This window comes from Mastigoproctus giganteus, chromosome 7 (genome assembly GCF_048544385.1).
Source record: "Mastigoproctus giganteus isolate SK-2022 chromosome 7, ASM4854438v1, whole genome shotgun sequence".
Taxonomy (NCBI): Eukaryota; Metazoa; Arthropoda; class Arachnida; order Uropygi; family Thelyphonidae; genus Mastigoproctus; species Mastigoproctus giganteus.
This window is the reverse complement of record NC_143581.1, coordinates 211,521,314-211,546,532: the sequence shown is the minus strand read 5'-3', so window position 1 is coordinate 211,546,532 and position 25,219 is coordinate 211,521,314. Positions and strand designations below refer to the sequence as shown.

The 25,219-nt window shown below is 33.2% G+C and overlaps 1 protein-coding gene across 1 annotated transcript in view; it reads left to right on the top strand.

Moving 5' to 3' along the window:
- Ltn1 (E3 ubiquitin-protein ligase listerin) overlaps positions 1-25,219 on the top strand; it is a 264,614-nt gene that overhangs the window by 174,322 nt on the left and 65,073 nt on the right. The window contains exons 17-20 of the mRNA XM_090378100.1: positions 3,686-3,801; positions 5,317-5,433; positions 5,568-5,698; positions 18,651-18,798. Coding sequence (XP_090234226.1) covers positions 3,686-3,801; positions 5,317-5,433; positions 5,568-5,698; positions 18,651-18,798 — 512 coding nt within the window. The remainder of the gene's footprint in view (positions 1-3,685; positions 3,802-5,316; positions 5,434-5,567; positions 5,699-18,650; positions 18,799-25,219) is intronic.

Sequence of the window (25,219 nt, the reverse complement as noted above, 5' to 3'; positions counted from 1 at the left end):
TATGACAGGAAGTGAAAAATTAAGACTTTTAGTCATCGGAATATCAAAAAACCCAAGATGTTTTAGAGGCACAAAATCTTTGAAAGTTGACTACACCTTTTAATAAAAAAGCATGGATGACAAGTGATATTTTTGAAGAATGGATATTAAAACTAGACAAGCGTATAACAAAAGAAAAAAGGAAAATCGTGTTGGTAACTGACAACTGTCCGGCACATCCTGCCAATATTTCTGCCGAACTTAAAAGTGCGAAGTTGTTTTTACCACCAAACGTAACATCAAAACTCCAGCCAATGGACCAAGGCATTATTAAAAATTTTAAATTTCATTATCGAAAGAGAATAATAATGAAGATTGTCAGTGTGTTATCAGAAAATAGAAACTTAGAGGTTACAATTAACCTTAGAGATTGCATCTCTGAACTGGCAAAAGTTTGGACAAACGATGTCACTAAATATACTATTCAAAATTGTTTTTCAAAAGCGGGATTTGCATTGAATACAGAAGTCGAACAACAACTGGACGAACAAGATGAATTGCCCCTTTCACAACTGAAAAACTTTTGGACATTATTAGAATCGTCTGGAAACATCGAAAATGAAATAACACTGGGTAGTTATGTTTATGTAGATCACAGCAGAACATCCAAATGAAGATGAAATATTGCTGAACAGTGTTAGACGCGACCATGATCACGAAGAAATTAGCGATGACGCTGAAGACGCATCAGAACAACCCGTAGAAAAGCCAACTCACGAAGAAATTATTAACGCTTTTAAAACGGTTTGTGTGGGTCTACAGTTTTGTGAAAATGTTCCTGATAATGTTTTTAATGCTCTCAATAAATGTGAGGTTTTCTTTGAGAATCAGACAATTTTTTAATTGTACTGTGGAAACGAAAATTAGATTTTTTTTTAATGTGTGATACTTACCGGCGAAAATTGTGTAAAAGTAATTTAAATAAGTATGTTTTTGAAATAAAATACATTAAAAATAATTGTAGATTCGTTTTCTTTTTCTAATTAGATAACGATTTCTAATAAAAAAGATATTCTCTGTATAACGAAATTTCTCTATAACGAATTTTTTCGCCGGATTTATCGAATTTGTTATAGGGAAGTTCGACTGTATATATAAATATATATATATATATATATATATATATATATATATATATACACTCTCTTTTCTAACGCTACTCTTATGTATCTCTACGCTCTTTGTTCAAAATACGACTATAGAGGTCACTATTTCCATATATATTTCCACTTCTTCACAGCTCTCTATGAAGTCCGTTATGCTGCTATAAATTGCTTTATCCTATAACTAAGTCACTAGTATACATTCATCTACTCTACTAAATATGTGTGCTTTATTTTCCGTAGTCTTCCTTCTGCTACATACTACTTAAATTCCAGGTATCGTTCCCTTTCTTATTATACTTTCTTTCGGTTTCAGTTCGTTTCTAGGCCTGTTTTGACTTACATATTTTCATCTGCTTTTTCCCCTGCAGTACAAGCATTTGGTATTCATGTCTTTTTAGCTAGCTCAGTATGTTTTAATAACTTTTTCTATACTTTTTACCTTTCTACTTTCTATTGCTACCTTTCTTCCTGTTCGTAGAGCTTATTAGTTCAATAAGAGGGTGATACGAGCGTTCCAACTATCCTCATTCTATCGCTATTTTCATCTTTATTTAACTATGCCTTTATCCATCCTCAATTTAATACCTCTCCCTATACCATGTGCTTGTTACTACTTATTTTAATTCTTCTAATCTCCACAAAATTCGAACACTAAATTATTTTAATTCTTCTAATCTCCACAAAATTCCAACACTAAAATATATCTCCAAATTTACTCAAATCTCAAACCTTTTTCCCACTCTGGAAACACTTAATTACATGTATTTTTAGCCTTATCCTTATTTTTACCTTAATTTTCATTTCATTGACACTGTTGGGACTACCTTGTCCATACTGTAAAAGAATGTGCTAATTTTTTTTTTCCTTTTTTGGCTTTATTTAACTTTTCTTCTACTGTTATAGACAAGTATAGAAATGCCATTCCTGATACATGGTTAGTTGTAGTCCCCTGATGAAATACCTAACCATGTATCAAAAATATACTTCTGCTGACATCAGACTTTGCACTTTTGCCTTCCCTATATTCAACCTATAACTAAATTTGCCCACCCATATCTGATGACAGCTTTACCACATTTATTTTATTTTACTTTATTTTGTTTAATCATTTGGTATTAATAATTTTACTTTTCAGTTCCTTCACCTCCAAATTGGCTTTGCAATTCAGCCCATAATTTTCCTAATTCATCATAACTGTTAGAATATTAACATTCTTTCGCCTTTTTTCAAATCTACATTACTTTTTTTTTTCTACTATCCTTACCCTTCTAGTCCTTGACACTTTGTGTAATTTTCACCTCCATCTATGCAAACTTTATCAGACTCATCTCTTCTGACATGTTTATATATATATATAAACCTATTCGTACATGTTTATGTAAGAATAGGTGAGTCGAGGCAATGTGAATAGCAATTCGAGGGAAATTGAGGTACTATTACTATACTTATCCCTACTTCCTTTCTCCTTATGTCAACAGTAGCTTTTGCATAAATATGAAGCAAATTGAAAATTATGTTTGCCCCTTTATTTTCTATATATTCGTTTCAAAGTTATCTGTCAGACTAGCTGTTATCTTGCCTGTTTGCCCCTAAATTTAAATTATAACCAAATTAGCCTTTATGTTTAAATTTAAGAATTGGACTTAGTTAAACAGGCAGATAGCAATCAGAAACAGATAGCTCTGTTAATTATTGGTGGGATATATTGAAAATGCTTAGTGTGTTTTATCGAAAAAGTTCCTTTCAATGTATCTATATATCAATAATTAGCTACATAATCATTATTGTATTATATATTTATATATTATTACTAACAAGTATAAAGTTATAGAATTCTTATAGTACCGTGATAATAGACTAAATATTAAAAAAATAGCGAAATGCTTAAAGTGCGGTACTCACCTTGAATATAATCTGCAATAGTTTTATGAAAAGACTGATGGCTAAATATAAGGTGGAATGGTTAAGTTAATGCATTAAGGTGGGACGAGATTTAATTTAACGAAATTTTAAAATAAGCACAAGGAAGCAGAAGTGCACTACTCCGTCCCTGGTTGTCATAAAGTAGAAAGTAGTTAATCTGGAACATAAAAGAATTGATAATGCCAATAGTTGTGATGACAGACTTTCATTAAGTTATAACGTCTTCAGTTGGCGGTGTTAAGTAAAGAGCATCACATGAAGTAAAGAGCATCACGAGAGTATAGAAAATTCCTTAAAATACAGCATGCGTTACTTCTCACTTAACACCTCCAACTGAAGACTCTTATTATTTTACAAATATTGATATCAATGTAGAATGTATTGAGCATTACAGCTCTGAGTCATACTATCTGATTAAATTCTATCCATGAATGGGGTAATTATGCTACTCCATTTATTAATATTACATTTTTAGATAGAATTTGTGTGCTATTTTAATATTGTTAAAGAAAATGCCGCCTTCAATTTTTAAGTAATCAGTTTTTTTACCACTTATTTCTTGTCTACATTTTAAATAGAAATTAATTCAAATTTTCTGAATTTTTTTTTAAAATTAGACTTCCATTAGATCAGAAGAGATATATTATGAAAATTTCGAACAGAATATAACAGAGCTTCTTGGCCTTTTAACTGATGAAGAAGCTGTTCATATCCTGCAGAAACTTTTGCATATGTAAGTATTGAAAATTTTTTATAAATTTGAAGACTTATTAGTGTAGTTTAACTGATTTGAGTTTAGCTTTATAACAGATATCTAATGTTCATAGTCTGAAATAGTAGTAATTTCCTGCTATTAATGCGGAAAATAATAACATTATCATCATAAAAACTTTCCGATATTTTGCGTGAATTTGTAGTATTCGTTGAATGTTAAAAAAAAAAAAAAAAATCCCAAAATAGTAGCAGTAATTACATACTCATTATTTTAACATTTTAAGTGTGTATAGTTCTGGAATATATGAATAGTTTTCATCTCTCATCTGTAGAAACTTAGTAATTTGTAATTCTAAAATATCCTGTTTATAGAGGTAGTAATTACGTAAAAAACACTTCCAAATCCAAGCTGCTTCATTCAGCAGATATATTTGAATCTATAAATGGATTTCAGTAAAAACAAGTAGTAACTTAAACCAGTGTTTCAGTTTTTACTTGCTTGTACTGAAATGGTTTGATACTGTAAAATGGTTTCACTGGAACTGGGACCATTTTACATTCATTTGTGTATACTGTATTCAAAAGAATACAGTATACACAAATTTTCTTTCAAAAGAAAAACAAGTAACACAGAAAAACTTGAACCTCAAAAGGTCTGATACTGTCGTTAAAACCCTGCCAATTGGTCTGTCCCATGATTTTAACAAATCAGAAAAACTACCTAAATTATTAGGTGTGTGTGTGTGTGTGTGTGTGTGTGTGTGTGTGTGTGTGTGTGTGTGTGTGTGTGTGATCGTTGGTATTTCTTACTCTTTTGTGTTTGGGCGTTAGACTTTTTACAATGAAAATTTTATAAACACATTGGTCCTGTATATTGTATCATTTGAAAACTTGGACATTAATTAAATCCCTACTACATTAATATGGAAATCTAGAAATAAATTCCATAAAATTTATTTAGAACAACCAAAGGTACACAAATGTATTTGTGACATTTAAAAAGAGCAGTGCAAATGTATGTATTATTTCAAATAGAGGTTTAGTCTTTTTCTACAACATAAAATATTAGATCAGAAATGTTTTGTTCGACTGTGATGGCAAAGCTGACTAAACGGATCAAGACTAGCTTATTCACGCCAAACACATGTTACTGGGCAGTGGCTTCGGGGACCACACCTATCCGTGTGGTCCCCCGAATTTAGAGCTGCATTAAGAGAGGGTTGATGAAACGTGGTGCGAGATGCAGTAGCAGTTGATGAGTCGTAAAGCGCATTGGTCGTAAGTCGACGACTACCTGTATTTGCAATAATTTGTAAACTTACATGTTCACCTATCCAAATTATGTTAATTTTCCCCCCCTTTTCATTAATAAGTGCTGTTTTTAGTTGTAATGAGCAAATTTTTTTATTTTTTTTATTATTTTTATATTTTGTCTTATTTATTTTTTTTAAATTTTTATATTTTTAGATTTATTACATGTTTTTTTTTATAGAATTGATCTTTTTACTAAATTACATGTTCTTCTTTTCATTAGGTCACTTGACTCATATTGTGTGTGGGCTGTTGCTTTGCATGATGGTATTCGGATTTGCCATTTGAAAACTACCCAAACTACTAGTATTTTAGATACTTTTGTAAAGAATTTTAACAAGTAAGCATGCTTCCTAAGTTATTAATATTGTTGTCAGCTTAATAAAAAAATAATCATTTGCACACTTCATGCTACTATATTAAATATTAGTTTATTCTAATGTTCATTTTAGTTTATTTTACTGTTTATTTTAGATGCAAGAATATTAACCACCTCCATACTCTTCAAGCTGTTATTCCACATCTGCCTACCCCAACAATATTTGAGTTAGTTTCTTCAGCAACAAATCATTTAATTTGTTCAGAAGAATTATTTTCAGTAGAAGGTGAGAACTTTTAGTTTTCCCTGTTTAATTTCATTTGCATTTAAAAATATGAAAGCCAATTTGAAAAGAAATCTTTATTAGCTCAAATTTCTGAACGAAATTGTAAAATAAATCTGCAGGTAATGAAGAATAAAAATTGAAATAATGACTGTCACAGTTTACACAATTACAAAACTATGAAACTTCATGATTTGCACATGATATATGCTGCAAAGCACTAACAGTATATAGGCCTAATCTTTTGCGTAGCTATTTCATTAGTGTCTATGTGCTTTGACTGTATTATTCATCTGTTCTTCCTTTGCACAGCTACTCATGATGGAAGATGCCTTACTAGTGATATGTATCCATGGAAGCAGTGTCACTTCATTCACTAGATACATATTTGGCATGAATGTAACCATTGCAAGGTATGACAGAGTTGAATGAATAGTAGAAAATGAGAATGCTAACTTGCATTTAATTTGTTTGTACTGGACCCTTTGTCTCAAAAAAAACATTCTAAATATCTAAAAAAAAAAAAAAAAAAAAAAAGCAGTTATGGAGCACTGAAATGAACTTCCTTGATTTAAGTAGGAGACCTTTTTACCCTCCCAGTTATAAGTTTTTTTTTCCCATATTTTCATGAAGAATTTAAAATTGTGATCATGTCATTAAATCCCCCTTTCCCATCCTCATTTTCCTTAATTTTTTAACTGAAAAAGAGAAGAGAAAATACTTTGATATACAAATGTATAAAATTTGATAAAACTTTTGTATGCCATCTGATCAACAGTTGGTGAAGCAAGTTAGAAATACAACTTTAAATTTAAGAACTAAATGTCAAGGATGACTAAATTAATTACACTTAGTTAAGTTCACAAAGAAATCAAGTTTAAATAAGATGATTTAGCATTCATTGTTAATTTACCTCTGAAAATATTATATACTGCCTTATCTTTTCATTATATTTTTTATCACATAAATATAGCACTACAAGATTAAAACTATGAACTAAGAGTGCCTTTGAATTTATAAACGACTCTCCATCTCTTGTAGCCTGTTTAGGGATTGAAACCAATTGTTGTTAATTCTAACTTTATTCAAACTAGCTTTTGGCTTTCTCCATCTGATTACATTCCAACTGAATTTGTGTATCTGTAAGACCTGCAGAAATTTTCATAATTTTGAGAGGCACAAACAGTTTATCATTATGGGCTTATCTATGGAACTGTAAATTGGCAGTAGTCCTTTTAACTATGAGCCATGTGTTAATGAATTTGCAGTTGAAACCTTAGTAAATGCTTTTCCAGATAATGTCCAAACCCTAGTTCGAAACACCATCCAGAACTTAGCACAAGAGTTAGGTAAGGAAGAAGTACAAAAGTTTCCAAAGGTTTATATAAAATTCCTCAGCTCTGTTTAAAGAGTAATCAGGTTAGTGAATAGTCAATCTCTCACAAACTCATTTTGTTCCACTTATTTTTTCTGTTAGTCTCAGTTATCAGATGCCTCAACTGCTGCTCAACTCAGTATTTTTGCCTATGACCAGAGACATACATCCATTCCTAGCTTGGAATTGGCTCTTTTTGATCTCCTTTGGCTTAATAAAATCTCTCTCTCTCTCTCTCTCTGTGTTACCTTTGTTTTCCTAACTCCACTAATCATGTGGAAACCTATAATCTTGCTTCAGTCCAACTTGTGAGGTAATTTTCCATGGTGATTTTAATGTTCACCTACTCCAGCTGGCTTCAGTTTTATAGTTGCACAAACCCAGCTGGTCAAGCTACCAAAACATTTCTGATTACTAATGACCCCATGAAGCCTGTTCATCAAGGCTGCTGGTGTATGGTTAGACAATCCTAACCACACACCAACAGTCTTTCTCACCAGCAATCTTTAAAAGTACACGCTCTGTGTTAGTGGCCCTCCTAGTACGTAGGATCACAACTTGGTGATGGTCTCTTCTTCACTGGCGCCTCGGTCTCATGGCCAGTCTCAGCCACATGTTGTTTGTCATTACAGGAATGTGCAGTGTGATGTTCTGCATGGTTTCTATTCCTCCTTTCCTTGATATGATTACTTCTAATCCCAATGTTTGTTCAGATCAGTAAAATTATTCTTGTAGGGACAAAATCCTCTATCCTGCATTCCTTCTTAAAATCTCATCCCTTATCTAAATCTTGGTTTTCCAATAAATGTACTAAGACTATTCAAGATAATGTAGCATTTTGCAATTGACTTTTATCCAAATCTCCAGCTTCGTTTTCTGCCTACACTAAAGCCTAGTGGTCAGGCACGCGGTTGCATAAGTACACGTGCCTTGAGTGACCGGGGTTCAAGCCCATGACTGCTGAATATGGTGCTGTTTCTTGTATTCTGTCTATCTTGTGAACTCCTCTGACTGTTTGGTCATCCCTGAGTATAAACAGAAAATTTATTTTTTATTTAATTGTAAAACAGTTATTAATTAGTCAAAACTTTATTTAGAACAGACTAAGAGTAAAAACTTGCTTCCTGCTCAGCTACCAGGAAGTAAAAACTTACTTCCTGGTAGCTGAGCATTCTGGACTCTTACCAGTGCTGTTGGCCACAACTTTAATTCCAATACTCCCACCTCTGTCAAAATCTAATAGTTCTATTGTATCCTCAGCTATAGACAATACTGACTTACTTTCATCTGATTTTTCTTCTAACTCTTGTATAGATTTTGGCAAACCAATTCTAGTCATGCTTATACTCCACTCAGTGTCTCCCATGGCCTTCCAGCAGGAGTTAGAAGAACTCTGAAAAGTCAATGCCAAGAAAGCACCAGGTTTTGAGGGCATTTTTTCTCCACATGTTCTCAAAACCTGTGTTCTTGCACTTGCTCCAGTTCTCTGTCTTCTTTTTATACTTTCTTATTCTACTGGTGTTTTTCTTTCTTCTTGGAAATTTGCTCATATCCAGCTGGTTCCTAAAAAAAGGGTGACATATCCATCCCAACCAATTATCTTCTCATTGCACTTACATCTACTCTTTCCAAAGTAATGGAGAAATCCATTAACTGCCGACTCCTAAACTATCTCAACCTTCGATCTGATCAGTCATTGCCAATGTGAATTCCATCAGTGTCAATCCACTGGAGATATTTGTTATCCATCTATGGACAAATTCAATGGAAAAGATTGTTGAAACTCAAGTACTTGGTCTTTATTTCTAAGGCTTTTGATCATATTTGGCATAAAGGTCTTCTAAACAAGGTTCCAAATGTTTTTTGCAATTGTGTATCTAGTTCTCTCTCTCTCTCTCTCTCTCTGCAGTTGATGGTAGATGGCTCTGTCTTCTAACTTCTGCTTAATGCTGGTATTCCCCAGGGTTCATTTTTTGCACCCACTCTTTTTTTCCAGTATATTAATGACCCCTTCTTTCACTGACTGGAAATCCTGTCTAGATTTGCTGGTGATTGCTCACTACATTCCACCTTCCAATTTGACAAACAATTTTCTGTCCAAATAGCCTAAACTTCTTGAATGTCTGCCACCAATTCCTTGAATGCCAATCTTCAGGTAATTCTCCAGTGGGACAAAGAAAACGTAGTTAGCCTCGATCCTTCTAACACTCAGTCCTGTCTTATTTCTCACAAATAAAGTCTACTGATCTTTTGCTCTTTGACACTCAGATTTCTAGACAAGATCACTTATCTCTGTTAGGTATTAAATTACTCATCTTTATTGACATAAATACATCACACGTATTGCTTGTGAATGTGACACATTCCTTTCTGCTGAGGGCTGATGATGTGTGTGTGTGTGTGTGTGTGTGTGTGTGTGTGTGTGTGAGTGAGAGAGTGAGACATCTTATTCATGAAGCATATTTTAACCGAATGTACAAATTTGGAAACGCCCATTTTACTCCTTTTAACCATCTGACTGAGCCCTATATACTCATTCAGATTTTATCTGATGATCACCATGGGTCAGTAGTTTAAGTTTTTTCAAGCTAGTAATATGTAAACACAAATATAAAATAGGCAATCTATTTTTACTGTTATACTGCATTTTATTTATTGATGTATATGTATAAACCTTTGACAGGGCCACCTCCATAGCCAGGTGGGAAGGAGCAGCAGTGCGTAGCACACGCTTCTTGATTAGACCGGGGTTCGAGCCCGTCACCACCAAATACGGAGGATGCGGAAAGGTCAGGGAATGACCACCGCATATCCCGGAGCAATATGGCCTTAGTTGCTAATGCTCCTAAAAACCAAACAACAACAACAACCTTTGACAGGGCAACCTTTTATAAAGTTTACTAATATCCCAATCTTTTTTTTTGAAATCTTAACATTGTCCTGGCATATTATAACCATAGTCATTTCTGTGCCATTAAAATCAAATCAAATGTACACATCTCAAATCCCCCCTCCCACACACACACACACACACACACACACACACACACACACACACACACACACACACACACACACACACACACACACACACACACACACAACATGGTATGTTGGGGGGGGGCTAAAACCTCTCACGTCTCCTAACTCCATTCAGTTCAGTTTATGCTGTGTACCTTTTCTATAGATATTTTCACAGGACATGTTTTTCTGAAATGGATTTGTAATTCTCCCATTCTCTTCCAAACCAATTTGAAACTCCAAACTCATAGAACCAACTTTTTCTCTTCCTCATTTATCCCATCTGCTTCTGTTTTCCCAAACAATCTTCCTTCTCAAGTATTTTCCAAAAATTTACAATCTATAGAAATTGAAGTCTGATGTTAGTATCTTCTGATTAGCATTAGTAGAGACATATGATGCAAGAAAGCAAGCTTATGCAGCATCAGCCAAAAAAAAAAAAAAAAAACCACTCCCATTTCACCACTCCGTTCATTCGAAATACCTGTCCAGCTGAGCCTTAAATTTATTTAGGCTATCAACTTGCACAACAAGGGATGGAAGTCTGTTCCATCAACCAACTACCCGCTGGCTAAATGCAAATTTCCGCACATCTATTCTACATCTGTCTTTCCTCAATTTGAATTTATGCCCTCTCAGGTGATTATTCTGAGCAAGAGGAAGAATCCCATTGGCATTGAGCATACTCAAACCATTCAAGGCTTTATACACCTCTATCAGATCACCTCGCCGGTGCCTAGTCTCCAGACACTGTAATTTGCAAAACTTAAGCCTTTCTTCGTAAGAGCAACCCTTTGTTCCATTCACTAATCTTGTTGCCTTTCTCTGTATTCGTTCCAGCAGCTCTACATCGTTCTTGAAATGAGGCCTCCAGATCTGTATACAGTACTCAAGGTGTGGCCTGACCATTGCCTTATACAAGGGAATAATCACCTCCTTATACCTGCTAGAAAAATTCCTGTATATCATTGACAAGACACCATGAGCTACTCTTGCAGCCTGTCTGCACTGCTCAGAGAACTTCGTATCTGCCTGCACAATTACCCCCAGGTCCTTTTCATTCTCTACCACTGTCGGTGTAGTACCACAGGGTTGATACGTTGCTCTGGGGTTACTGTTTCCCATATGTAGTACTTTACATTTGTCAATGTTAAACTTCATTTGCCACCTCTCAGCCCATCTGCTCAACCTTTCCAGATCCTGTTGCAGCAGCATAGCGTCAGTAGTGTCCTTAACAACCCTGCCAACCTTTGTATTGTCTGCAAACTTGGACATTAAGCTTGATATACCATCATCAATATCATTTATAAATACAGAAAACAACAATGGACCCAACACTGAACCCTGAGGAACTCCACTAATAACATTAGTCCACGATACTCTTAGCCTTCAGCTGGTACATGGTACTATAGGTTCTGATACCATTTGTTTGGGATACCAGAATAAAATAAAAATATTTTTTTTAATAAAAAACTAACTGCTGTTTAATAATTCTAATCCATGCAAAAATGGGTGACATTCTCTCTTTTAGCACTATTGCATATTCACCAATAAACTTCATTCAGTAGTCTTCATAACTTAGCATTAACCACAGACTAGATTTGTGGTGCAAGCTCTTTCAAATTATGTAAGCTGATCCTATAGTGAACTGATTTAAATTGCTTCTCAACTGATTTAAATTGCTTGACATCAATTTAATTCAGTTGAGAATGTCAAAGAAAATGCCCACAGCTGGGGCATAATGTATGATTACACTTGTGAAATTTTACCTTGGTTGTAGCAAATTTAAATCTTTTTTTTTTTTTTTTTTTAATGTAAATAAATCTCTATATACAGAAGAAATTAACCATGGAAGTTTCTTGAAAGGAAACGATTACATGTAGGTATACAAAAATAAAAAGAGAAAAGAAAAAAAAAAAAAAAAATTGACTTAACCTAAGTAATGAAAACTTATTTTCACATTTATTTCTAAGGCAAAACTTCAGAGCTCTCATAAAACTGTCTCTCTCTCTCTCTCTCTCTGTCTCTCTCTCTCTCTCTCTCTCTCTCTCTCTCTCTCTCTCTCTCTCTCTCTCTCAGCTACTCTAAAATAATGTCAAAACTTTTTGCCAGTTCATGAAATTTCTCTGTGGCCAGCTGATATAACTGTAACTTGTGATAACACTTTGTGTCAAGTTATGAAATTTACTGAATAAGCGATTATGCTAAAAGAAAAAATTATTTTACTATTTCCCCCATGGATTACTAGTGTTAAACAAATAATATCCTAAAATATGGATGCTGTATCTCTTTATTTGCTGTGTTTAATTATATATCAAAAACATCATTGATATATAATTTTATTTATTTATTTTTATTTTTTTTTATTTTATTGTGCTTGTATTTAATGTTCAGCTTATATGCATTGGGCTACATGACTAATATGGTGACAAAACCTCAGTGATTTTTGTTATTTCTTGTGATTGTAGTTAATTTTTTTTTAATCCTCCAATACACATTTTTTTTTGTGAAGCATATTCATTATCATTTCTCTCTCTCTCTCTTTTGTGGGTAGCACAGTTGGTATAATGACCATTCTGATTATACTGAAAACACCCGAGTTTGAATCCTGTCAGTGATGTGAGGAATTTTTAATTGTCTTTTTTACAGAATGACTGAGTTAGTTGGTCTCAGGCAAGGGTAGCATGATTTTTTTTCTCTTGAAAACTCAGGTTTTTCATCCTGCAAACAAAATTGACCACAGAACACATGCATTTTACAGACATATTATACACAGAGCAATATGACTTAGTTGCTGATTTGCCTAAAACCTTATAACAACTCGTATTGAGTTGTTCATGCAGTTACTTAAAGAAAGATGTACATACAAAAATTCTCTAGGATTATGCACACAGTTCTGGAGAAAGTTGGTAGAAATGTAAAATTTAAAGGTGACATTGTGTTTAATGCTATACAGCAGTGAATTTTCATTATAGCTTCACTCAGTTTTTTTTATAATGATGCTTGACTACAGCTGGTTTTAGCAGTTTTTTCTAAAAATTAGACATGCTATTCACAAGTTGTAAGACCTAGTTCACACTTCAAATTTCATTGTTGACATATTTTAAATTATCTACTAAAAGGCTTGTAAAATTGTATATCTGTATATTGTTGGAAAATGGTAGTAACTTTGAAATACATTTGAATTGCATTTCAGATAATCCAATATCAAAGAAATTAGCAAGGATTTATTATTTACATTAACATAAAGATTTGAAGGTATACTTAAGAAACTCACCCAAAGTGCCATGTTGCACCTTTTCTCATTAGCATCATTTCAGCTTACTGTTGTTTGCACATGTTACATATTTTGATTTGTTAATAAATTTTGTATAAATATTTATGGACAGTTCCTATATATGCATATTATTTACTACCTGATACTCTAAGCAATAAGTGCAAAAAAAGGTGATAAGTGTTTTAAACAAAAATATTAAATATTGAAATAAAAATGGAAGTTTTACAAATTTTATCAAAAATGGTTTCTGACATGGATCTGGACATCAAAATGAGCTGCATGTTAAAAATAAAATTGGATGATCTGATTGAGTGGTTACAGAATTATTTTAGAAGAGGGCAGAAAAAAAAAAAAAAAAAAAAAAAAAAAAGCAACCTGGGCAACCAACAATACAAGATTTACCCTTCTACTTCCTCCAATTAAAAAAAAAATTAGCCATAAAAACAAAACAGTAATAAAGTATTGCTCACAAATGTTTTTCAATTTCAATAAATTTTTATTTAATGATATAGGATTTTTTGATATTTTATTTACTAATCAAAGTATAATATAATATAATAATTTGAAATGGAGTAAATATTGGTAATTTACAGTTTTTTTAAAATGTATTCCTTGTTATATGAAAATATGCTGTTTTTTTCAGAATATGTGTGGTGTTACAGCAGTTCTGATATATATATTTCACATATATTTATTCCTTTTGTTTTAATTTTATATGATGTTGGTCCTAGGCAAATTGTATAGCAATTCTGCTAACAGGAAGTTAAGGAATTAGGATAGAAATGCACACTTCTGTCCTAGGTAACCTTAAATAGCTTAGTGTGTTGAAATAAGTAGTTGATGGAAAGTGAAGAGTATGCAAATAACTTATACTGAGGATATCCAGGAGCGTAATTTCCCATTCTGCATTGGTGATGGCCGTGGATATTATAGTTACTTTGATCAGGAATTTGGTTATAGGTTTTAACCTATAATTTGTCATTTATTAAGGTTAATTGCAGAATTATAATTATCTTAAATATTAACATTATCTTAATATATTAATTAAAATAATTATAAATACAGCTGGTTGATATATGTAAAATGGTATCTCCTCTGGATGTTAATTTTTCACTGTATCAGTAATATATATACTGAGATAGTCCAAATATACAACCTATAATGTTTTGATAGTTGCATGTATATTTATCCTTATGCTGAATTGCAAATACAAATTTAAATTTACTTCATATGTACAGGAAACTATGGCATTAATGTTTCATTACTGTTTATTTTTAATTAATTTATTTATGTTAAATCTATTCTCTTCATAAATCTGTTCAATTTATTTTATGTTATGTTGTTTATTAGTTCTTTTTTTTTATGTATGTGTATGTTAAGCACTTAAATGTACATGGCAGTGAAGTTTAACTTTGACAAATGCAAGGTATAGCATAGCATAAGGGTAGCAATAATCCCAGATTAATGTACGAACTGTGTGTGGTACTATACTCAGGGTATTGGAAAATGAAAATGACCTGGAGGTAATTGTGCAGTCAGATATGAAGTTATTTGAGCAGTGCAGACAGACTGCCACAAAAACTCATGAAGTTTTATCAACAATATACAGGAATTTTGCAGGGATAAGGTTTTGCTAGCAGGGATATTATCCCATTGTACATAGCAATGGTTAGGCTGTATCTTGCATACAATCTACTGCATACTAGTCTGGAGGCCTCATTTTAAGAAGGATGTAGATCTGCTAGAATCGGTGCAGAGAAGAGGGAAGAGCAGCAAAATTAGTGTAGGGGAATAAAAGGATAATCTCTCCAAAAAAGGCTTAATTTCTGCTAATTTCAGCATCTGGAGACTAGGCACCTGTGTGTTGATCTGATCAATGTGTTTAAAACTTTGAATGGATTGAGTAAGCTAAATGTTGATGGCATTTTTCCTCTTGCTCAGATTATACATACAAGGGGGCATAAATTCAAATCAAGGAAGGATGATTGCAAGATAGATGCATGGAAGTTTACTTTCAGTCAGTGAGTGATTGTTGGAACAAACCTGTCTGTTGTGGAAGTGGATGGTTTGAATAAATTCAAGAAAGAACTAAAATTATTGAAGTAAATGAACAGGTGATGGGAAGATTTTTTTTTTTTTTGCATCATTTGCCGCTACTAATAAAAAATGGAAACTATCCATCATTCTACTTTAATCAGAAAAATATGGGAAAACTTACCAATGATCACGTCAGTAGAGTCAATTATGAAATGAACTAATGCAGTGATTTTTGACCTTTTTTAATAACGGCACCCCTAAGTAATTTATTTTATTTTGTGGCATTCCTACTCAATTTTCTGCCTGTTAGATCTGATTCTCTCTCTGTATATATATATATCTAATATTAATAAAATGTTATATGATAGTTATTACAATAATATAATTATAAACAAAATTACAATTCATAATTCAATTTATATATATAATTTTATTCTGTATATAGTGGTACTAAATAAACATCAATTATAGATTACCACAAAATTAAAAAGATACCACACACCTTTTTTTGTAATGAAATAAATATATAAATTAAAAAAAATAAAAAAAAAAGGTCTAAGTAACTTTAACTCAAATTACATGGTGCCCCGGTTGAAAACCACTGAGCTAATGTGTTACTGCTATCTTCTGTCAAAAGTAGCTGGAGTGATTTCTAATAGAATTGTGTTAGTATTGTAGAAAATGTAAAGGCCAACAAAAAAAAAGACTATTCATCTTATTACTTGATTACTTAACTAGCAGCCTATACTAAGTAACCATCTCTGGAGAGTGTTCTTTTTACATGCTACAGGGAAAGGATATAACTAGTAATGGCTAAATTAATTTACATAATTGTTTTCAGCCATTGTCTATCCATTGCAGGATGAAGGCCTCCTCAGGAAGCTTCCAGCAATGACAGTCTTATGCTTTCTGTTGCCAGTGAATTTAAAAATTTCATCGATCCATCTCACTTTTGGTCTTTTTTTTTTTTTTTTTTTTAAAGCATTTACAGTCAAGCAGTATCCATTTCAAAGTTCATTTGGTCCATCTATTGTCATTTCTTCTTGATATGTGCTCTGTCTATTTCTTTGTAAATATGTAAATTAATTTACATATTTACATAAAACAGTATTGTTCTGATATCTGCAGCTACCGTTTAGACAATATTCTCTATTTAAGTAGAATCTTCTATTTTACTATTATAGATTAAATGATTTAAGTAGAATTTAATAAAGTTGGTAGTTATTCCATTCTTTTTCATTATTACCTGAAGTGCCTCATCTTTTTTTCATTACTATTACATTCATTACTATGAGGATTCATAGTAATGAATCCTCATTATTTTATTCTTTATATAGAGGACTAAATAAACATCAATTATAGATCACCACAAAATTAAAAAAGATACTGTACACCTTTGATATTATACAGGGGGTCTTATAAATTATTCACCTGATTATGACATGCTATTAAAATTTTATTATAAAATAGTTTGCTGCACATAAAGAAACTCAAAGAATTTATTATCACACAACTGCACTTCAGTAAATCTCCACATGGGCACCTTTGGCAGCACATATTGTCAGGATAGTAGCCAATTTCATTCCAAGTGTTTTGAAGCACCCTTTGAGAAATGGAAGTTACTGCTTGTTCAGTCCGATCTTTTAACTCTGTGATGTTGTTAACATTTTTGCCTCCACCTTGTCCTTTATATAGCTTCATGCAAAGAAATCCTACATGTGATATCCATGGAACAAGGAGACCATGGAATGGGACTATCCCAGCTGAGTGTGGTGGTGCCCCATCTTGCTGGTAGAACACATCTGGTTGCATATCTTCCATTTGAGGTGCAGCACACCATTTGAGCATAACTAAGTAATTTGCAGAGTTCACAGTGTTTTCATGGAAGAAAAATGGCCCAGTTACATGGCTGAAGGACCGTGCACACCACACATTTACCTTGGGTCTATCACAGGTTACTGAAGTGCAATTGTGTAATAAGAAATTCTTTGAGTTGCTTTATTAAGTGCAGCAAACTGTTTTGTAATACCTATTACAATAAAATTTTAATTGCTTCACAATCAGATGAATAATTTATAAACACCCTGTATTTCTGTGTATCCTAACAGGTATATTTGATTTCCAATTAGATGTATTACTTCAAAGCTGTAGTCTTCCCTTTTGTCATATAATCTGATTTTGATGTTATTATTCCATTTTTATTTTTAATTTTCTGTTATCTATGTTAGTTTAAAATTAGTTAAGTTTGTTAGTTTAAAATTATTAAGGTAAATATTATGTTTAATTTCTGTTTTTCAAAAGAAATCATATTCTGTATACAGGGTGTTTCAAAAGTGATGGTCAATAATTTAAAGGTGAACTCTACAGACTAAAATATGCAAAAAAAGCCTAGTAAACATGGGTCCTTAAGTGAATTGTTTTTGAGATATTGCACATTTCTAGTTGGGATCCACCACTGACTTGTTTGTTTAAGTTAGGTTATGCTCATTCTCTCCATTTTCCCTCTCTTGATGCTCTGAGACGTAGCAGGCATTCTAGTACTTGTCAAAGGATAGTCAACATGGAAAGAGGTTACAGCAACGAAGAGTATGCGGACATGCACTTCATGTATGGTAACTGCCAACGGCAGTGCACTCGAGGCTGCACATTTGTACCAAGAAGCATTTCCCTGTCGAAGGCAGTCCAACAGGTGCACATTCATCAGTGTGCATCAACGCTTCATGGGTGCGAGAATATGGGCACTTCGCACATGGTGTACAAGCATATAGGCCCAGAAGCATAACACCTGATATTGAGGAAAGAGTGTTAGAAAGAACATCCTATAACATGTAACATCTGTAAAATCCTGTGATATTGAAACCAAATATTAAAAATGTATTATCTTATGTTTAATAAAATCACCCTTAGCAAAGGATTCACAGCTTTTTGCTAAACTAGTGCTCCCATAGTCAGTGGCAGATCTTAACAGAAAATGTGCGTTATCTCGAAAACAGTTCATTTGGGGCCCGATTTTCACTGGGTACTTTTTTACTTATTTCAGTGTATACTTTTCACCTTTAAATTATTGACCATCATTTTTGAAACACCCTGTACTTTTATAATTTGATTTCTGGTATTTTTAATATGATGAATATATTCTAATAACACTAGATACACAGAAAGTATAAAAAGGCTAATATACTGTAGTTAAAAGATTACATACACATGCAAATTAATGCTGCATATATTTCTTTTTTTCCTTTCAGGTATTCCTGGTTATTTAACAGTAATATGTTCCTGCTTATCTACATTAATAAACAGGAAGATTTTTTCTCTTAATGAAGAAATAAGAATTATAATGGATTTCTTGATTGGGTTAAAGGAATCTAAGAAATGTAGTTTTCTCACTGATTGGTAAATGTAGCTGTTTTCTTTAGAATCTTAAAATTTCTTTCATTTTGTATATGCTCCAGACTAAATAGGAAAAAATATAAATATGAATAAAAAATAAATTTCTTTAATTCTTAACATAAAATTAAAGATCAGTTAGGAGTATAATGCGTTAAAGTAATAATGTGACAGTCTAATTAAAAGTTAAGGTAATTACATAACACTGTTTTGAGGAAGGTAGTAGTAATCTTTCACTCATATAACATAAAATTGCTTGCATGCATGCATTTTTTGAATGCATGCTAGCAATTTTTCAATGAATAGAATCTCCAGATCTTATTTTTGCATACATATTTCAAATTTAAAATTTATTTAGTAACCAGAATTCTTTTCAAAAATGTCAATTTTTTTTTTTTAAGCTGACAATAAAAGATGCTATTTGCATGGACAGTACTACTCAAACTTATTGCTAATGGTGTTCACCAACTACAGCTAGATTGTTAAAATAACCTGAAATTTTAAAATAAGCTCATTACCAAACAGGTGCCTCCTTAGCCAGGTAGGCAGGAGCAGCAGTGTGTAGCACACACTTCTTGATTAGACCGGGGTTCGAGCCCGTGAGCCACCAAATATGGAGGGTGCGGAAAGGTCAGGGAATGACCACCGCATATCCTCGGAGCAATATGGCCTTAGTTGCTAATGCGCCTAAAAGCCAAACAACAAACAATTACCAAACATTAAGTACATCGTTAAATTGCTAATTTAATTAACATAATGCTTTCAACACTTGACAAAAGCAGAAAGGCTCTTGCTTTCTGAAATGTAAATAGTATTTACTCCAGCTTTAATAAATGAAATATTTTGTTTCCTATAAGCTTTCTCTTGTGGCTACCATCAAATTTTAACGCAGGTTTCACAAAGTGCAAACTGCAACTTATTTCCTTACAGAAAACCTTATCTTGTATTTTCTTATTTTGACTTTTATTTGATGTAGTAGTACCATTTTCAACTTTAATACCTTTTTATTCAGCTTTTCAAAATGAACTTTGAGATGCATATGAAAGATTCCTGTGTTTCAAACTTTTGTAAAAGTCCGAATCAGACTTACTTCTCATTAAATTCACTTTAAGTAAATGTGAATTTAATGAGAAGTAAGTCTGATAAATGTCTCAGTAATCTCACAGAAAGACTTCATCATAACTATTCTCTAATTCTTCTTACAGAAAACACTACACTATAGCAAAAGCAGAGCATTCAATTTCAGTTTCTCTATCTAACTCTTTTTCTTCCTCCCCCTTGCCTTCTTTATTATTATTATATGGTTTCCTGTCCATGCATTTGGTGCTACTGCTAGGAACAAGTTACAGTGAAAAATTTAAACATTGCCAACTCATTATGATCAATGTGAGATACATAAACAACATTGAGTGGTATGTGTGTTAGACACAAAAGGCTTTATGAGTGAAAACTGATACAATGAATATATTTATGTCTAAGCTTAATGAATTAGCTTGCTCATAACATACAGAGAATTAATTTTCAGTAAGTTTAATGCTGTCATCTATATATAGCACTTTCAGTAAATGATTGTTGTGCACAAAAAAAAAAAAAAAAAAACTTTTTTTTTTTGTTGAAGAGTATTATAATGTAATGAGGGCATTCAATGACACTTGTTACAACAATTACAGGAAGCCTTTCTATCAAATAAAAATAAAAAACACATTGGGAACTTGGTCGTGGTTGGGGAAAGCCAATGAAAGTCTCAACTTCATAGAAACCTTTATCATAACTCTTGTGCAACTTTATATATGGAAAACAGACTTTGTACTATAGCAGAAACTATAATTAATATGCAAACATTAAATCAAAGCAATTACTTTCACCTTCTTTATTATTGTTACATGGTCTGTGCACAGGGGGTTAAATATGACTGTGATTAACATATTATACAGGGCGATTCACTACCAGTGCAACAAACTTGCAGGAGGTGTAGTGGGCACAAAGACGAATCAGAATCACATAGCATTGCAGGGTCTGAAATGCCTTCGTCATGCGGTAGAGGACGTTGAACGGGGAGGTTGCGTGAACAGCGATCCCGCTGGAAGTCAGCATTTGCGAACCGTTTCTGTTGAAGTAACCAAGTAGCAAAAGCCCTCCGGAGTGGATAATCCTCAGGCTCCAATGATTGGATGCGTTGCAGATGGTATGAACTCATTTGGTTTGTTGACAGTATCCTCCATACAGGCATCCTTGTCGTTCGCTCTCGATTCATGGTACCTCTTGTGAAATAACCAGTCTCACGTAACCTTCTGTGCACACGTGCGAAAATTGTATTATGAGGAGCACGCCTGTGTGCGAAACATTCCTGGTACAAGCGCAGAGCGGCGCACCCATTACAGTCCGCAGCTCCATACGCGAGGTGCATGTCGGCCAGTTCAACGTTTGAATACTTGTCCATCCTACTGCCTCAGGAACCGGTTTGCAAATGCTGACTTCCAGCGGGATCACTGTTCACGCGACCTCCCGTTCAATGTTCTCTACCGCATGACGAAGGCATTTCGGACCCTGCAATGCTATGTGATTCCGATTCGTCTTTGTGCCCCCTACACCTCCTGCAAGTTTGTCGCACTGGTAGTGAATCGCCTCGTATATGGCCAGGCATGCTTGCTTCCTTCTGAACTATAAACGTTTTTTTTTTTTCACTTTCCTTCCCCAAAAATATCATCAACTGAGAAGAGAATTCATTTTAGTGAGTTTTATATCATTAGGACTCTTTTTCGATATATTTATCCATAAACATTGATTAATTTGAATTCCTTTAAACATAATGTAATTAATGTCTGTTATTTATACAACGGTCTGGTATATTCTGTGAAGTCTGAAGAGTGGAGTGGTTTCAACTGTTCCATTCTTCAAACTTCACAGAATATATCATCTTCATCCTGGAAAGATGCTGCAAGGCATATGAGATAGAATTTTTCTCATGGCGTGCACTTATTGATAGAAACGACAATTTTTGTAGAGATGGGATTCACTTGAATATAAAAGACACAACAATACTTGTTGAGGCAGTGGCATGGCTACCAACTCTTTGGTTTTATGACTGACACTCCATCTTTTTTTGTTTGATTTGACTCCTTTATTCCACTGTTGTAGTATAGTTGGTTGTAGTTTCTGCCTCTTGTTGAAAAATCATCTTTCCATCTTTTTTTTCTTTTTTTGCAAAAAAAATTGTAAAACTGTTAAATTTGCAATTTACAAAAGAAAATTCTCTCTGAATTTCTGCTTATTTTTATTAATGAAGTGGCACTCAAGTATGTTATTCTACATTGAAAAATAGAAATGCAGGATAATGGCCCTGTTGTTTCTCTCTAATATGCAACCATTTCAAAATACTAGTGTGATGTAAAACAAATTAATGTCTTTCAGTAAGATGTCAAAGAAATAAGACAGTATTTCAGAAGACATATACACAAGATTTTCTATATACTGTAAAATCTGGGAAAAGTAATGTTTGCCTTGTGTAATGTATATAAATGTGATTTTTTTTCAGTTTCTCGTAGTAAGAAAAGCAATTTAATTAGATATTTGAAAACAAATAAGCATATGCATATGGACAGCAAGCAGTGCATAGAAAGAAATTTAAAAACAGATGTAGCATTTCATTGTGACAGTGACATCATGTCAAATGGTGTCAAATGTTTATTTGAATCTCTCCTCATAGGACATAATATTCCTCTGAGTTGTGCTGGTCATGCAGGCATGTTCAGAAATATGTATCCTGATAGTGAAATAGCAAAAAAAAAAAAAAAATGGTTTTAGAAGAACAGAAACAACAGGCATTATTATTGAAATTGCATGGATTGGGAAAGAAGAGGGAGTGATGACTATAAAAAATGGGCCATTTTTCAGTGGCTAAAGGTTGCAATGCAGAAAGTCTGTTCTTTTCCTCTTTTAGCTTGAATAAAGCAGTTTTCTTGTTTCTTTTAAATTTGCTATTTTTTGAAAATCCAAACATAACTTTTCAGTCCAAAGTACCTCAGATCCATATACAGTAGCATTATTTCTGCTAGCTATTGTTTTTATTATATTTTATTTTTTTTATATTATTGTTATTATAGTTATTGTGTTTATTATACATACAGTTTTAAAATCTTCCACTTCCATTTTGGAAGTTGATTACTGTAGCATTCTAAACCAGAAGGATAATTGTGATGTAGTCATAGGCATTTCTTTTACATAGTTGTGGAGAGTCTAAAACAAGAGAAGATTCTTCTGTTCAGTGAGGAAGTACTTTATTGCTAGATGTGACTACAAGGTGCACAAGCTCCCATTGAAAAATAATGTTCTTGTAAATGCTGAGGTAATACAAATTTCATCAGTTGGCAGTGTGTCATTTCAAATCTGAAATTTTCTGAGGACAAGTTTCCACTGTTTCTTGATGTCATTAAAGGTAAAGAAACAGATGAAATAATATATGTTTTTGCAACATCAGTTCTGTTAGTTTCAGTGTGAAAAACTATCAGATACTATTATGAAAGAAGAAAGAATTGATGTGCAGTGATAAGTGCATAAGGAAGTTTGAAATATAACAAATTATCCAAAGCCATGCATTTAATTTAATTCATAGCAATTAAACACATTTAATTGCTATAAAGAATTTAATAATGCTTCATAGCAATTCTAAATAGGGAAAATCCTGGTGGCAAAATAAAAACTGTTCAAACCTTGAAACGCTGAAACTTTGGAAAATGTTGTGACTTCCAGATAGTAGGGCCATAGTTATGAACAAAACTGTGACTCAACATTTTTACAGAGGACAAAGTCTGCAAAAGTATCTTTGTTGATGCAATCAGAATCGGTTGATATCTAAAAATCCAAATCTGCAGACAGAAAAATCCCAGGTAAGCTAATGTTTGAAAGCATAATGTACTTTTAAACAATACTACGTGTATATTTATAATATGAAATGTATATGTTGTCAGTGAAATTTAATTTCTAGTGCAGCATGGCCTTGAAAAACCTCCTGCTTATAACTGCCTAATCTGCAGCTTTTTTGGAAGTCAAAAAAGGTGGTAGCTATGATATTGAGTGTGGCCACAACAACAGCACATGTTCACTGATTAATGTGGAGATGTAAATTACTACTGATTTCTCCAACAAATACAGGCTGAGAATATGCCAATTCAAGTGTGCAACCATTTTGGTAAATACTTAATCATGTTGTGGATGCATCTCATTTACGAATTATAGCTGCCAAAGATGACACATTTGATTATCATAGTGAAGCAGCTGGAAAACATCATTCCAGACATATATGCTCAAGTCTATTGCTTGGAGTGTCATCAGGAGACTGGAAGATGACAGTCACAGTGCTAAGTTGTGGCATGGCTTAATGCCACAAAGTATCTTCAGTAGGCTGTGGAATTGGTTCCAAGAAACCTGTACCATTCATTGACTGTTGTAAATAGCAGTCCATGTCAGAATCATAGATCATCAACAATTCTGAAGCATGGTCACTGTCGCCCCCCCCCCCTTGCCAATCATAATCAGCACTTAAGTGCTACTCAGCTACTCAAACAATTTGCAGCAGTGACAGGGATGCTGATGTCAATCCAAACCACTCAAAATCATCTGCACAGATGTAGATGTATATTTTATGCAAGAAGACCTATAGTGTACGTTTCATTGTGGTGCGAAGAATGTGGATACTGGAACATCGTAATTGGACTGAAGACAGGCAGAAGGCTTGAGGACCATGTTACAGCATGACACTGCCATCAGGGAAACGAACTACAATAAATTCGGCATAACTAAACACATTTGGGATTCTGGGCACAAATTCACCCTAATGAGGGCAGAAATTATTGCCACTTACTGATAAGTCCTGCAGAAAGAAAATGATCAGGAGCATTGTTTATCAGTCATAGCTATTGTGCGTGATGTTCATTGTTTCAGTCAACTGTTTTGCATGATGTGCAGCATCACAGTTATGAAAAATAATGTTCTTGAAAAAGAACATTATTTTTCATAACTGTGATGTTGTGTTTTTCAAAAATATTGTTACAAAATACAAGTTGAAGTCACCAGACCATGCAGATTTGCAGAAAATGAGGAGTTAGCATATCGACCACAGATTATCGTCAAGCATCACATTGATGTGTCTAACCTTAAACCAGTTAGCTAGCATCAGGAAAACAAGTTCTCATCAATATCCTCTTTCAAGTTCTCATCAATTTCCTGTCATCTCATAGATAAGTATACATGCATAAGAAGACAGGCAGAGTTATGCTGAAATGTCAACCTTACTTTGTTAATTTCTTTCTTCTCCATTGGAGTCTCATCCAAGCATTTCATTTTAATGTTTGTACAGATAAACATGAATGAAAGACTAATAACTATTTATTAAAGATTTTGTTCATATTAATACCACTGAAAAGTTGTA